The sequence below is a fragment of the Convolutriloba macropyga genome, chromosome 1, assembly GCF_964194025.1.
Source record: "Convolutriloba macropyga chromosome 1, txConMacr16.3, whole genome shotgun sequence".
NCBI lineage: Eukaryota > Metazoa > Xenacoelomorpha > Acoela > Convolutidae > Convolutriloba > Convolutriloba macropyga.
This window is the reverse complement of record NC_134468.1, coordinates 24,776,793-24,787,734: the sequence shown is the minus strand read 5'-3', so window position 1 is coordinate 24,787,734 and position 10,942 is coordinate 24,776,793. Positions and strand designations below refer to the sequence as shown.

Below are 10,942 nucleotides of genomic sequence, written 5' to 3'. Positions count from 1 at the left end.
GCTTACTTTAAATTTGCGCTCAAAAAAGAGACAGTTGTTATCTTGCTGACTTTAAGAGTCTTCTTTAAGAGTCTACCTTAAAAAAATTATAATTTTGTCAGATTTTTGCAAATTTAAACTCGATAGTTATACAAAATGCATTATTTATTTTCGATTAAAAAGTTTTGTTTAAAAATTGATCTGTTTCTCAGAAATTTTAACAATTGAGTGTTTCTTAGACGCGCAGCAATATCTTGGCCGATCTTGATCTCACCATGGATCCTTACGATTAAAAAAAATTGATTTTGATGGAGATGACCTTTCTTTCAAAATATTTCCAATATGTAAATGTTCTTCATGTAAATTACTGACAAAAATTTCAAACCAGAGCTCATTTAATGATAGATACTAATTACAATGAAAGAGGCCCAACGAGACAATATTATTGTTTCAGAGTTAAGAGCACTGAACAAAGGTTTTCGTAAAAATTTTATGGACTTCTTGAGATTTACTTTGGTTTGTTATAAGTTTTGTAGCTCAATGACTCAGTGTCTCAAAACAATGATGGAGTAATTTCTTATGGAGCTAAAAATGACCTTAGACAATTCTCTATGTTGTTATCTAATGTCTGTTATCTGTTATGACTTTGAATATAATTGTTTTAAAAAAAATTGGTAAAATTTTGAACTTTGCCACTATTTTATCATATTTCTCTCAACTTTTGATTCAGTGTCAGAAAAAACAATTGAAAACCAATTTTTTTTGAATTATTTTTAAATGTTGGTAACGGTGTTGTATTCAACTAATGTTTTCGTTGTTTTGATATCACGCATTTTCACTTTTTATTTTTTATAATAATTGCATATTTAATGAGTTCATTTTGTTTCCTTGTCGAATTATCACATTATTGAGAGATAAAATTAAAAGAAAGCATAGTAGAGGAAATTAACAGCGTTGAAAAACGACGTATCTGCATATATCAATTGATTTTGTTGAATAATTTATGCTTTTTGTGCTGAGACACAGTTATCTCGCAAATTTTTGTGTATTTTTTGTTTTTGCCTATGTTTGTCTTCAATTTAGTTGTTGTACTCCATATAACTGATAACCATTGATCTCATTATTTTCTTCAGGACGTATAATTTAGCCTAGTTAAAGACTTCGGTTCATAGCTGTTTGTTTCAATGACTTTCAAATCAAGTTTTTAAAAAAAAAGATTATTTTTAACTGTCTCGTTTTCTTTTGATTTTTGTCACCACGTAACTCGATCTCAATATTTAGAAGCGTTAAGTACTTTTTTATTCAAACACTTTTTTCCGCTTGTTTATACGTTGTGACTGATTGCTTCGACTATTTAGTTTTATATAAATTTTTCGAGATTTCTTTACTGTTCAATTTTTGGGTTTATGTTTGTTGTCGTATCTACGCAGTCCTTCTATAAGGAACTTTCGCTGATGTTAACATGAGGAGAAAGTGAAAATTTCCAAGTCTTCCAGATAACATCTTATAATTATAGTGCCATGAATAGTGTGATGTCGTAAAATTGTTTGCAGTTTTGGCTTCATTAAGTGTTCGTTGTTATTATGTGGAGTCGTGACTTTTCTGACTATTAACAGTACAATTGATTTCCTGGGCTGAGCAACTTAAACAATCGCTTTTTGTGAAATCTTGAATCTGTTGTGAATTTTGAAAATTTTTGTTTTAATAAACATACTTGGGATTTTGACATTGGTTATCTTTTTAAAAAGTTTTTCGTCGATTTGTAGCTCAGTCTCTGTAAACACAGTTCACAACCCGTTTCCAGTGAGCTTTATTTTTAATTTATTAACGGCTTTAGCTTCAAACAATTGTTTCTCAGCTTTGTTATTACTGTTACTACGAGATTTCATAAAAATGTTTGAGATTTTTATATACTTGCACATTTTGAAGAATTTTTGATTTCTTTTTTTAGTTTATAACAATAATCGTAGATCCCAATGGCTTTGATATTTTGCGCAATTGAACATTTATTGGTCAATGACATGTCTCAATTGCTTCCTATGGAGATATAGATGAACATTTTAGAGATTTGACTTCATATCTAATGACATTAATGGCTGTGAGTGTTTTCAAAAATAGAAACGTATATTTGATTTTTCACCTCTTTGTTCTATTTGTCAACCTGTTAACCAGTCTCATTGAGGACAGGTACCATATCTTTTCTATTGAAGTGTAATTTATATCGCTTTGTTTTGGTTTTATCTGATGCGAGTTTCATTTTGTTATGCTTTTTTTTATTATAGACATCGGGTTTTGGTCGTAAATAATGTTTTTTGTTTGATTTTTTTACTGTCCTTTCTAGTAGTCCTATTATCAATGACTTTCATCGGCACTTTAGCGTGGCTTTATTGTATTCAATGTATTCCATTGTTTGTTTATTGAACGATATGCATGTTTTTGAAAGTTTTCAAAGACATTCATATTTTCATCATTTGGAAGCCAAGAATGTGGAGGAGCGGGGTCGGAACATTATGTGCGTATGCACATTACCGAGACTCCTTGAAAGCACATTACCGAGACTCCTTGAATAATTTTTGAAAAAAGAAGATAAAATCGACTCGTCAACATTTAGAGTAATATCTCTGTTCCGATTGGGAAGTGATTTTTATGAAAGACGCGCATATCGCTTCCTGAACCATTTAACGTTCCATCAAAACAGCTATTTTTTTTCCACCGAAAAAGAGTACAGTCGACAGCGTAACTCAAAGCATTGATTTTATATTCCAACTTAATTTCTGTTCCGAAATTCTTTCGCTTCCACCTCAAGCCTCTCTGCTGGGTCTCGTACTTTTTATAATATAAGTAAATGTTGCGGTGCAACATTAATTGAATCACTTGCTTAGAAATGCTTTATTATAACGCTTTATGCTTAAGAATCTCAAGCTCGAAAAGACCAAGTGAATGTGATAATATCGTTTGAAATTATGAACATTTGGTTTCAGCACGTGGTTAATTATCATTGTTTTCCTCATCTTGCTTGGATTGCCTTGAAGGTCATTGTATCAAAGGCTATTGTAAATCGTAACATACCGGCCTCCTTGAACTGGTTCAACTTTATTAATATATCATTGAAACTGGCTTTTTGGTTAACTGGTCAAATGTGGTAAATAGTTTTTCTCAGCAACCCATCACAAGTTTATCGATACTTTCTTAAATTCAATGAGTTCTTGTCTGCCAGTTTTGTACAATTGTAATTTACAATTTCTTGCTGTCATTCCTTGTCTGTATTCTCTGTTGTTCATTCTTCATCTGTGTCATTTTCTTTGTCAGATCTTAATGACGGCATGTCAATATCCACTTTCATTAACAAGACAAGCTGGTCGTATAAATAGTCCAGATGATGTCTTCAGTTCAACAACTCGAACTATTTTATCATTTCCTGGTGTAAGTGCTAAGGCATCATTGGGATCATTTGAAACGGACGTAGTAGGCCTTGAACTTAAGATTGCTTCAAATTGTGTCAACAGTGTTGTGAAGTCTTCAAAAAACAATTTTGTTCTTCCAATGCTGCGGTACATGTGGCGTTTCAAAGATTTGACAGCGGCCTCCCATAGTCCTCCAAAATTTGGTGTTCTAGGCGGTATAGTAAGCCAAGTAATATTGTTCTCCTTGCCGAACGTTGATATCAAATCTTCAAACTCGTGCGTAGCTAAGGCTTGTCGAAACTCCAACTCTCCCTTGGTCCAAATGAAAGTTGTTGAGTTGTCGCTGTATATTTCATCAGGAATACCTCGACGAGACACAAATCTTTTATTGGCTGCAAGACAGTCGTCCTTGGTCAGAGACATAACTGGCTCTATGTGAACTGCCTTCGTACTGAAGCAAATGAAAATTGCAACGTATGTTTTCAAAAGCGTTCGAGTTCCATTTTTGTGTAGAATGGTCCACAATAGTCGAGTCCGCAGTGACTGAACGCAAATGACGGCACTACTCGTTCTCGAGGTAGATCTCCCATCTGAGGCTGTAACAATTTGGCAGCAAATCGGATACATGGCTTGCATCTGTTTAAGACACCCTTCACTATAGAAAGCCCTCCAGGTATCCAAATATTTCGTCGAAGCGTGTATAACGTCAGTTGAGGTCCTCCGTGAAGATTTTTCTTGCGTGCTTCTCGAATAAGCATTTCAGTGATTGGCGATTTTCTCGGAATAAGAACTGGAAATTTTCGGTCTATTGTGTAGGGTGAATTGGCTAGGCGTCCTCCAACTCGAATCACCTTATTTTCTTGATCAAAAAATGGTGAAAGGCTGTTGAGACTGCTGCTTCTAGGAAATTTTCGTTTTCTGTGTCTCGCTTTAGTGGCTGCTGCATAGGCGTTAACGAAACATTTTATTTCTCTGGTGTCATCTTTGTTGAATTGATGTACTGTTTCGCTAGAATTGTCTGTATTCCCGGTAGACACGATGTACAGTTGATCCCCAGGGCCCCCGGCCCAACCTATACCATGTCTGACATCATACCTTGAGACCCCGACAGCTTCTACGCTGTCAAGACATCCTGGGCCCCCGGCCCTCCCTATACCTAAGGAATTGGTAATAGAAACTGAGCTCGCATTTTCACCTGCGTCCCCGGCGCTGACAAGACTACCTGGGCCCCCGGCCCTACCTATACCTAAGGAATTGGTAGTAGAAACATTATCATCTGTGCCCCCGGCGCTGAAAAGATTACCAGGGCCCCCGGCCCTACCTGCACCTAAGGAATTAGTAGAAACTGAGCTCGAACTTTCATCTGCGCTCCCAGCGCTGACAAGACTAAGATTACCTGGGCCCTCGGCCCTACCTATAACCTCAGGAGTACCGGCTGAACTTGAGCTCCAATTTTCGTCCGCGCCCTTGGCGCTGACAAGACATCCCGGGTCTCCGGTCCTAAAAAATGTGTTGAGGACCATTCGTAACTAAAGAGATTCCCGTGCCCTTGCCAATCCTGGTGTTGATGTAAGCACCTGGGCCCCCGGCCCTACCTATACCACCAACCCCCTCTGGTCCAGTGGATTTGATACGTTGCTGAACGTATTGTTTTGTCGCATCTCTGCTGCTGTTGTTTGCATCTTCAGTGGGCTGATTCATGATGATCTTGTATTCATGAAGAAAGTTTCGCTGTATGAAGCTGTACAGTTGAAATGTCCTTCGTATAAATCTTTTCCTTTGTAAAGAGACTGAATTGTAAGTCCAGATCATTGGTTGAGACGTAGGCTCATTACTATCAGTCTTTTCGTTTGGCGTTGAAGAGCATGCTTTTATGCTGTTCGACATTTTTGTTGTCCGTTGTTTCGCTTTTGGAGATTGAATTCTTCTCCTGATACTGCTGATGAACATTTGGACATAACTAAATGTCCTTGTAACTTTATGTATTGACGAATGCCGGTTTATCATCAAAAAAATTGCGTTATCTTCTTTTGATGAAATCATTGTCACGTTTTCAGATTGCACTTTTACTTCTTTTTTGGTCTCTTCTCCTGTAGGTGACAAAAGGTCAAGTGAAGGCCAGGCGTTTTCAGGTTGCCGCAACCACTCTGGTCCATCCCACCAAAGCTTATGGTTCATCAAATCAGCTGCTGCTAATCCTCTGGAAGCACAATCCGCTGGATTATCTTCTGTTGGAACATATTTCCAACTACTGGCTGGAATAATTTCTTGTATTTTCGCTACTCGGTTGGCGACAAATTTTTTCCATTTCTTCGGATAATCTTGTAGCCAGGCAATTGTAACTGTAGAATCTGACCACGCAAAAACCTTCGGAGTTGGAAACCGTTCATCGCTAATAGCATTTGTCACTGCCTCAACAAGCTTAGCTCCTAGCAGAGCAGCACAAAGTTCCAACCTTGGCACACAAACTGATTTGATTGGTGCAACTCTTGTCTTTGCTGTAAGCATTTTTGTTCCAATGAAATTGTCTGTCTCCTGTCTGATGAAAACGGCAGCAGCGTAAGCTGTAGTAGAAGTGTCGCAAAAGACGTGCAACTGCAAATCTGATTTCGTGGCTGGCTTGAGAACCTTCCGTTGAAGACTAATTTTCTCAAGATCCTTCAGTTGTGCTCGAAGTCGCAGGTACTGCTGTAGAATTGGGTCCGATAAAGGTTGATCCCAGCTAAGTTTGTCCATCCACAACAGTTGAACAAAAGATTTATGTTGAATAGTCGTTGGTGATAGCCATCCGAGTGGGTCAAATAAACGTGAAACTTCTGAGAGGATTTGCCGTTTTGTAAATGGAGTTCCCTTGTCAAGTTTTACTGTGAAATCAAATTGATCAGGATTTGGATTCCACCTTATCCCAAGCCTCTTAATGGCATAGTCTTCGCTTTCAATTATCTTCTCGTCTTCCGTTTCTCTGAAAGTTGCAGCTATTCTTGAAACAAGTTTTGAGTCGCTAGATACCCATTTCCGTATATCGAAACCTGCTGAAGCAAGAAGCGGAATAATGGCGTCCTGAAGCTTCTCTGTGGCTTCTGAATCTTCGCATCCTGTAAGTAGTTCATCCACATACATATCAGTTGTTAGTGACAAACGAAGTTTAGTGTTTGTTGTTTCTTCGGCAAGAACTTGTAGTGGTCGAATTGAATGAAAAGACGAAGACGCAATGCCGTATGCTACCCGAGTCATACGATAAGTTTCAATCGCCTCTGAATTTGGATCTTTTCACAATAATCGGTGATAATCTTTGTCTTCCTTGTCCAATTCCACTTGTCTATACTTTTTTGCAATATCAGCAGAAAGTGCTACTTGATGTAGTCGAAATCGAACAAGAATGCTGAAAAGGTCTTTCTGAATTTTTGGTCCGACCATGAGTCTGTCGTTGAGAGATACTCCTGTTGTCGTCTTTGCGGATCCGTCGAAAACGACCCTCAGCTTGGTGGTAGTGCTTGACTCCTTGAACACACAATGATGACAAAGATAGTAGCAGTTTTCGACAGGCTTGACAAGTTCTGATGTTGGAACTTTCTCCATGTGTCCGAGATGAAAGAACTCTCCAATGAATTCTGCGTATCTCTTATAAAGGTCGGGTTGTCTTTCCAATCTGAATAGAAGACTGCGAAGTCGTTTTTTGGCTTGTTGAAGTGAATCTCCCAATGCTTTTGTCTCTTTCTTGAAGGGAAGTTTCACTATGAAGCGACCTTCAGGGCTTCTTCTAGTTGTTTCCTTGAAGTGATCATCGCAGCGTTTTTCTTCGGCTGTCCAAAGCTGCGCTGCTGGAACTTCTTCTATTTCCCAAAAACGCTGCAAATTTTCTGGCTCTGAAGAAACAAAGAAAGTCTGCAGATCGTTTGTATAGGTTTTGTCTGTCTGTTCCCTTCCAATAACGACCCAACAAAACATTGATAACCTATATGTTATTCCACAGTTAGGCTCCTTTAGTCGATTGTTGCCAATCACTATATCTTCATAATGAGATGCTCCGATCAAGAGGTCAATTGATGACGGCTTGTTGAAATCTGGGTCAGCAAGCTCCAACTCCTTTACTGTTTCCCATTGGCTGGTGTCAATGAACCGTGATGGCAGATTATCAGTCATTTTTGTCAAAACTGACGCACTAATATTGACAGTGGACGATCTGTTCCTTGATGAGATAAGAAGGTCCACGCGACCTTTGTTGTCTTGAACCGTCCCACCTAGTCCAAAAACTTTGGTGTTGCTGCTTTTCTTCTTCAATTGTAACCTTTGTACTGCTGATTCAGTTATAAGGTTGTTTTGTGAAGCCGAGTCTAGAAGTGCCCTAAGTAGAATTGTCTCGCCGTGAACATTAACGGCAACAATTGCGGTTTGAAGAAAGACTTCTTCTGAAGGTCGTTGAGTCATAGCTCCTGTGAACTTGTTTTCATCCTTAGCTTTTGCAATTGCTGTTGTTGTTATAGCGTTGTTCTTCTGTTTGTCATTTGCTTGAGTGCTGGTTGTTCCGCTAGTTGTTTGCTGATTGGCGTTTTTGTTGTGAATGTTTTCACGATGAAGAAAAGTATGATGCTTTCTACCACATTGCTTGCATTTCAATCCATCACAATCTTCTGATCTGTGTCCCGGTCGCAGACAATTGAAACAGAGTTTTCTAACCTTTATCAGCTCTGCACGTTCCCTTACTGAAAGTTTCTTGAACTTTCCGCATTTGAAAATTTTGTGCGTTTCTTCACAACATTCGCATTGTTGCTCGGAGGTCGCCAAATGTGTGTGCAAATTTCGTTGGTTCCCGTTCATTTGAGTTTTTGTCGCTCCTACTGCATTTGGCGCTGTTGCCTCGAGTGCTTGTGCGCGTTCTTCTAAGAAAATTCTGAGCTCTGCATACCTTTGAGGTTCCTTGCCTTTTGAAGACAGCTCCCATTGTTTTCTTGTCTCTGTAGGCAGTTTTTCACTGATCAAGTAAACAAAAAAGATGTCTTGACTATTGATGGTTCTCCCAAATTCTGCAAGGCAAGTCGATGTTCGTCCATTGCTTCAATTAAATTTCTTAAGTCTCTGGCATTATCGGTTGTCAGTGATCGATACGAAACAATTGAATGCAGGTGTGTGCGAATGATGATCCTCTTGTTCTCATATCTGTTTATCAGAGTATTCATAGCAATGTCGAAGTTGTGATCGGTAACTGGTATCGAGGCAAGCAGTTTGGCGGCATCACCTTTTACAGATGCTTTCAGATACTGCAACTTCTGACTTCCTTGAAGAGAACTGTTGTCGATGACTGCTCCTTTGAACAAATCAAAGAACAAAGTCCATTCCATATAATTACCCGAAAAAACTGGCAGATTGAGTTTTGGTAACTTGATGTTGGCTGAGTTCCTCATAGCATCGGAGAGCGTTGAAGTAGATGGCGTTGATGTATCTGCTGCTGTTGAAGGTCCCTCAAAACGTTTCGTGAAGCGTTTGATTGCATCAATGTTCTGTGTCAACTTGTCATCAACTTCCTCGGACTCCAGAATGTCATTGTCCAGTGCTTCCGCCTCCGTCAAGTTCTGTTGAAGTTCTTGGTTCAAAGTTACCAGAAAATTCTGCTTTCGGGTGAGAAGTGTCGCTTCCTGATTTAGTCTGTTGATGTCTGCTTCTGAAATGGTGTCTAGATCTTTTGACATGATATTTTCAGCCTCATTGTTAAACCTTGTAGCAACGCTGCGGTGTGATCCCCGCGACTGTTTCTGCATTTCAAGATTGGACATTTTGACTTGCTGTTGCCTTTGAGGGCGTTTTTTTCGTGTCTTTGATGCTGGTCTTTATTCGTATTAGTTTCGTTTGTCTTTTTCGTGGATTTTGCTGTGCTGAAAGCTAAAAACAAATTAAAAGAACGCAAAAGATGGGTCCCTGTTTCGTGTCCGGGTCTGCGGACCAAATGTTGCGGTGCAATATTAATTGAATCACTTGCTTAGAAATGCTTTAGTATAACGCTTTATGCTTAAGAATCTCAAGCTCGAAAAGACCAAGTGAATGTGATAATATCGTTTGAAATTATGAACATTTGGTTTCAGCACGTGGTTAATTATCATTGTTTTCCTCATCTTGCTCGGATTGCGTTGAAGGTCATTGTATCAAAGGTTATTGTAAATCGTAACAGTAAATGATCAGAATACAATACAAAAAAGCTCTCACATGTCCTTCTATTCAGAATGACATTGCCTTGATGTAATGAAAAATGAATTTTTTATACCAAATAGAGTTACCCTATGGAAAAATGGCACACTCTCAAAGTAACCACAACATGTCCAAAAAGTGAGGGAAATTTGCAATTTAATTGAGAATGCAGGAAATTATTTTTTTTGTGAAAACAGTATTTCAGAAAAATTGGAATCGAATTTCGTAAGCAACTGAGCTTCTACAAAGAGGTTCAAAAAATGAAAGCATGCTAGACTGTTTTGCATCTATTTTTCAGATGTTGAAGAAGATCGAAATGTAAAAACAGATATCAGTCAGGCTTTGGATTTATGGGTATGAATATCAAAACTTACAAATAAAATTTTGATCATGAAATCATATGACTAAAAAATTATGATGATTGCTTTCTTGAAAACATTTCATAGCGTTAGGCACAATTGAGTAATGTAATCACAATTCATTCAGCTAGATAGATTGATTATACGATTTAAGATTAAATATATTAATCCGCAACATTCTTTGGGCAAAATGCACTGTTAGCTTTAAAAGTGATGAGCTAAGATTACGTTTGGGTCAAGCGAAGGGTGAAAAAAGATAATGCAAAACATTACATGAAAGGCGATCAGAATTTCAGTCGATTAATTTCAAAAGCAAAAAATGAGGGACTGTTGGTATAATTTTTCTAGACAAATATATTTGAAATATCATGTGTAAGTTTCGTAGACAGTGTTTATTCATGAAACTGGAAAACCATATCCTATAGACAGCATTTAACAATTTTTTCAGTTGACCAGAGACTCGGATATGTGCGTTTGCACTTAATCGACCCCTCTCATCTACTTTTTGCCATTTCAATTTTTATTCAATTTTCCTCCAAAAGAGGAAGAGATACAAAACTTTTAAACATCTACATTTTTCTCAAAAATAATTAGTGTGTGAACAAAAAAATTATTTAAATCAATATACGAATTAGACCTTTCCATTTTGAGTTGTGCCATAAACAAGACTACGATTCAAGACAACCAAAAATCAAATAACAAACAAAATAACAAATAACAAACAAAAACATACATAACGTCACATAGCATCACAAAAAAGCAAATTGAACAAATTAACTTACAATTTTATAAGCAAATAGATGGGAACTGCACTTAAAGAGACTGTAACAAGTAGAGAAAAAGGGAAAAGATAAAAATAAAAACGTTTCTGTTTTTGAAAGAGCAAAAAATTTAAATCATTAGCAATCTAAATCATGAGCAAAAAATTTGAAAACCATTAGCAATCAACTGAAATCATTTAATGCGTTTCTCCATAACTCCAGAGGAAGATATTGGACCTCCAGTATCCAGAACATTCCA

General features: G+C 37.6%; 3 protein-coding genes across 3 annotated transcripts; all 3 read right to left on the bottom strand.

The window, feature by feature from the left end:
- Nucleotides 1–3,305: 3,305 nt before the first annotated feature.
- On the bottom strand, nt 3,306–3,806 carry LOC142336462 (uncharacterized). The gene has a single exon (XM_075385357.1). It carries the CDS (start codon nt 3,804–3,806, stop codon nt 3,306–3,308), a length of 501 nt encoding a protein of 166 aa, XP_075241472.1.
- Nucleotides 3,807–3,865: 59 nt separating this feature from the next.
- LOC142336389 (uncharacterized) lies at nt 3,866–6,503 on the bottom strand. Its single transcript, XM_075385225.1, has 2 exons — nt 4,979–6,503; nt 3,866–4,710 (listed from the first exon to the last, which is right to left on the bottom strand). Exons 1-2 carry the CDS (start codon nt 6,501–6,503, stop codon nt 3,866–3,868), a joined length of 2,370 nt encoding a protein of 789 aa, XP_075241340.1.
- Nucleotides 6,504–6,653: 150 nt separating this feature from the next.
- Nucleotides 6,654–8,201, bottom strand: LOC142336313 (uncharacterized). Its single transcript, XM_075385098.1, has one exon. The coding sequence runs from the start codon at nt 8,199–8,201 to the stop codon at nt 6,654–6,656; it is 1,548 nt and encodes a 515-aa protein (XP_075241213.1).
- Nucleotides 8,202–10,942: the final 2,741 nt, after the last annotated feature.

What these genes read in the sequence shown, in the direction of transcription:
- LOC142336462 (XM_075385357.1), bottom strand. Translation starts at nt 3,806, where the DNA reads ATGTCTCTGACCAAGGACGACTGTCTTGCAGCCAATAAAAGATTTGTG.
- LOC142336389 (XM_075385225.1), bottom strand. Translation starts at nt 6,503, where the DNA reads ATGTATGTGGATGAACTACTTACAGGATGCGAAGATTCAGAAGCCACA. An exon ending in AGAGGGGGTTGGTGGTATAG is followed by an intron (nt 4,711 to 4,978) that starts GTAGGGCCGGGG and finishes CTAATTCCTTAG; the next exon opens with GTGCAGGTAGGGCCGGGGGC.
- LOC142336313 (XM_075385098.1), bottom strand. Translation starts at nt 8,201, where the DNA reads ATGAACGGGAACCAACGAAATTTGCACACACATTTGGCGACCTCCGAG.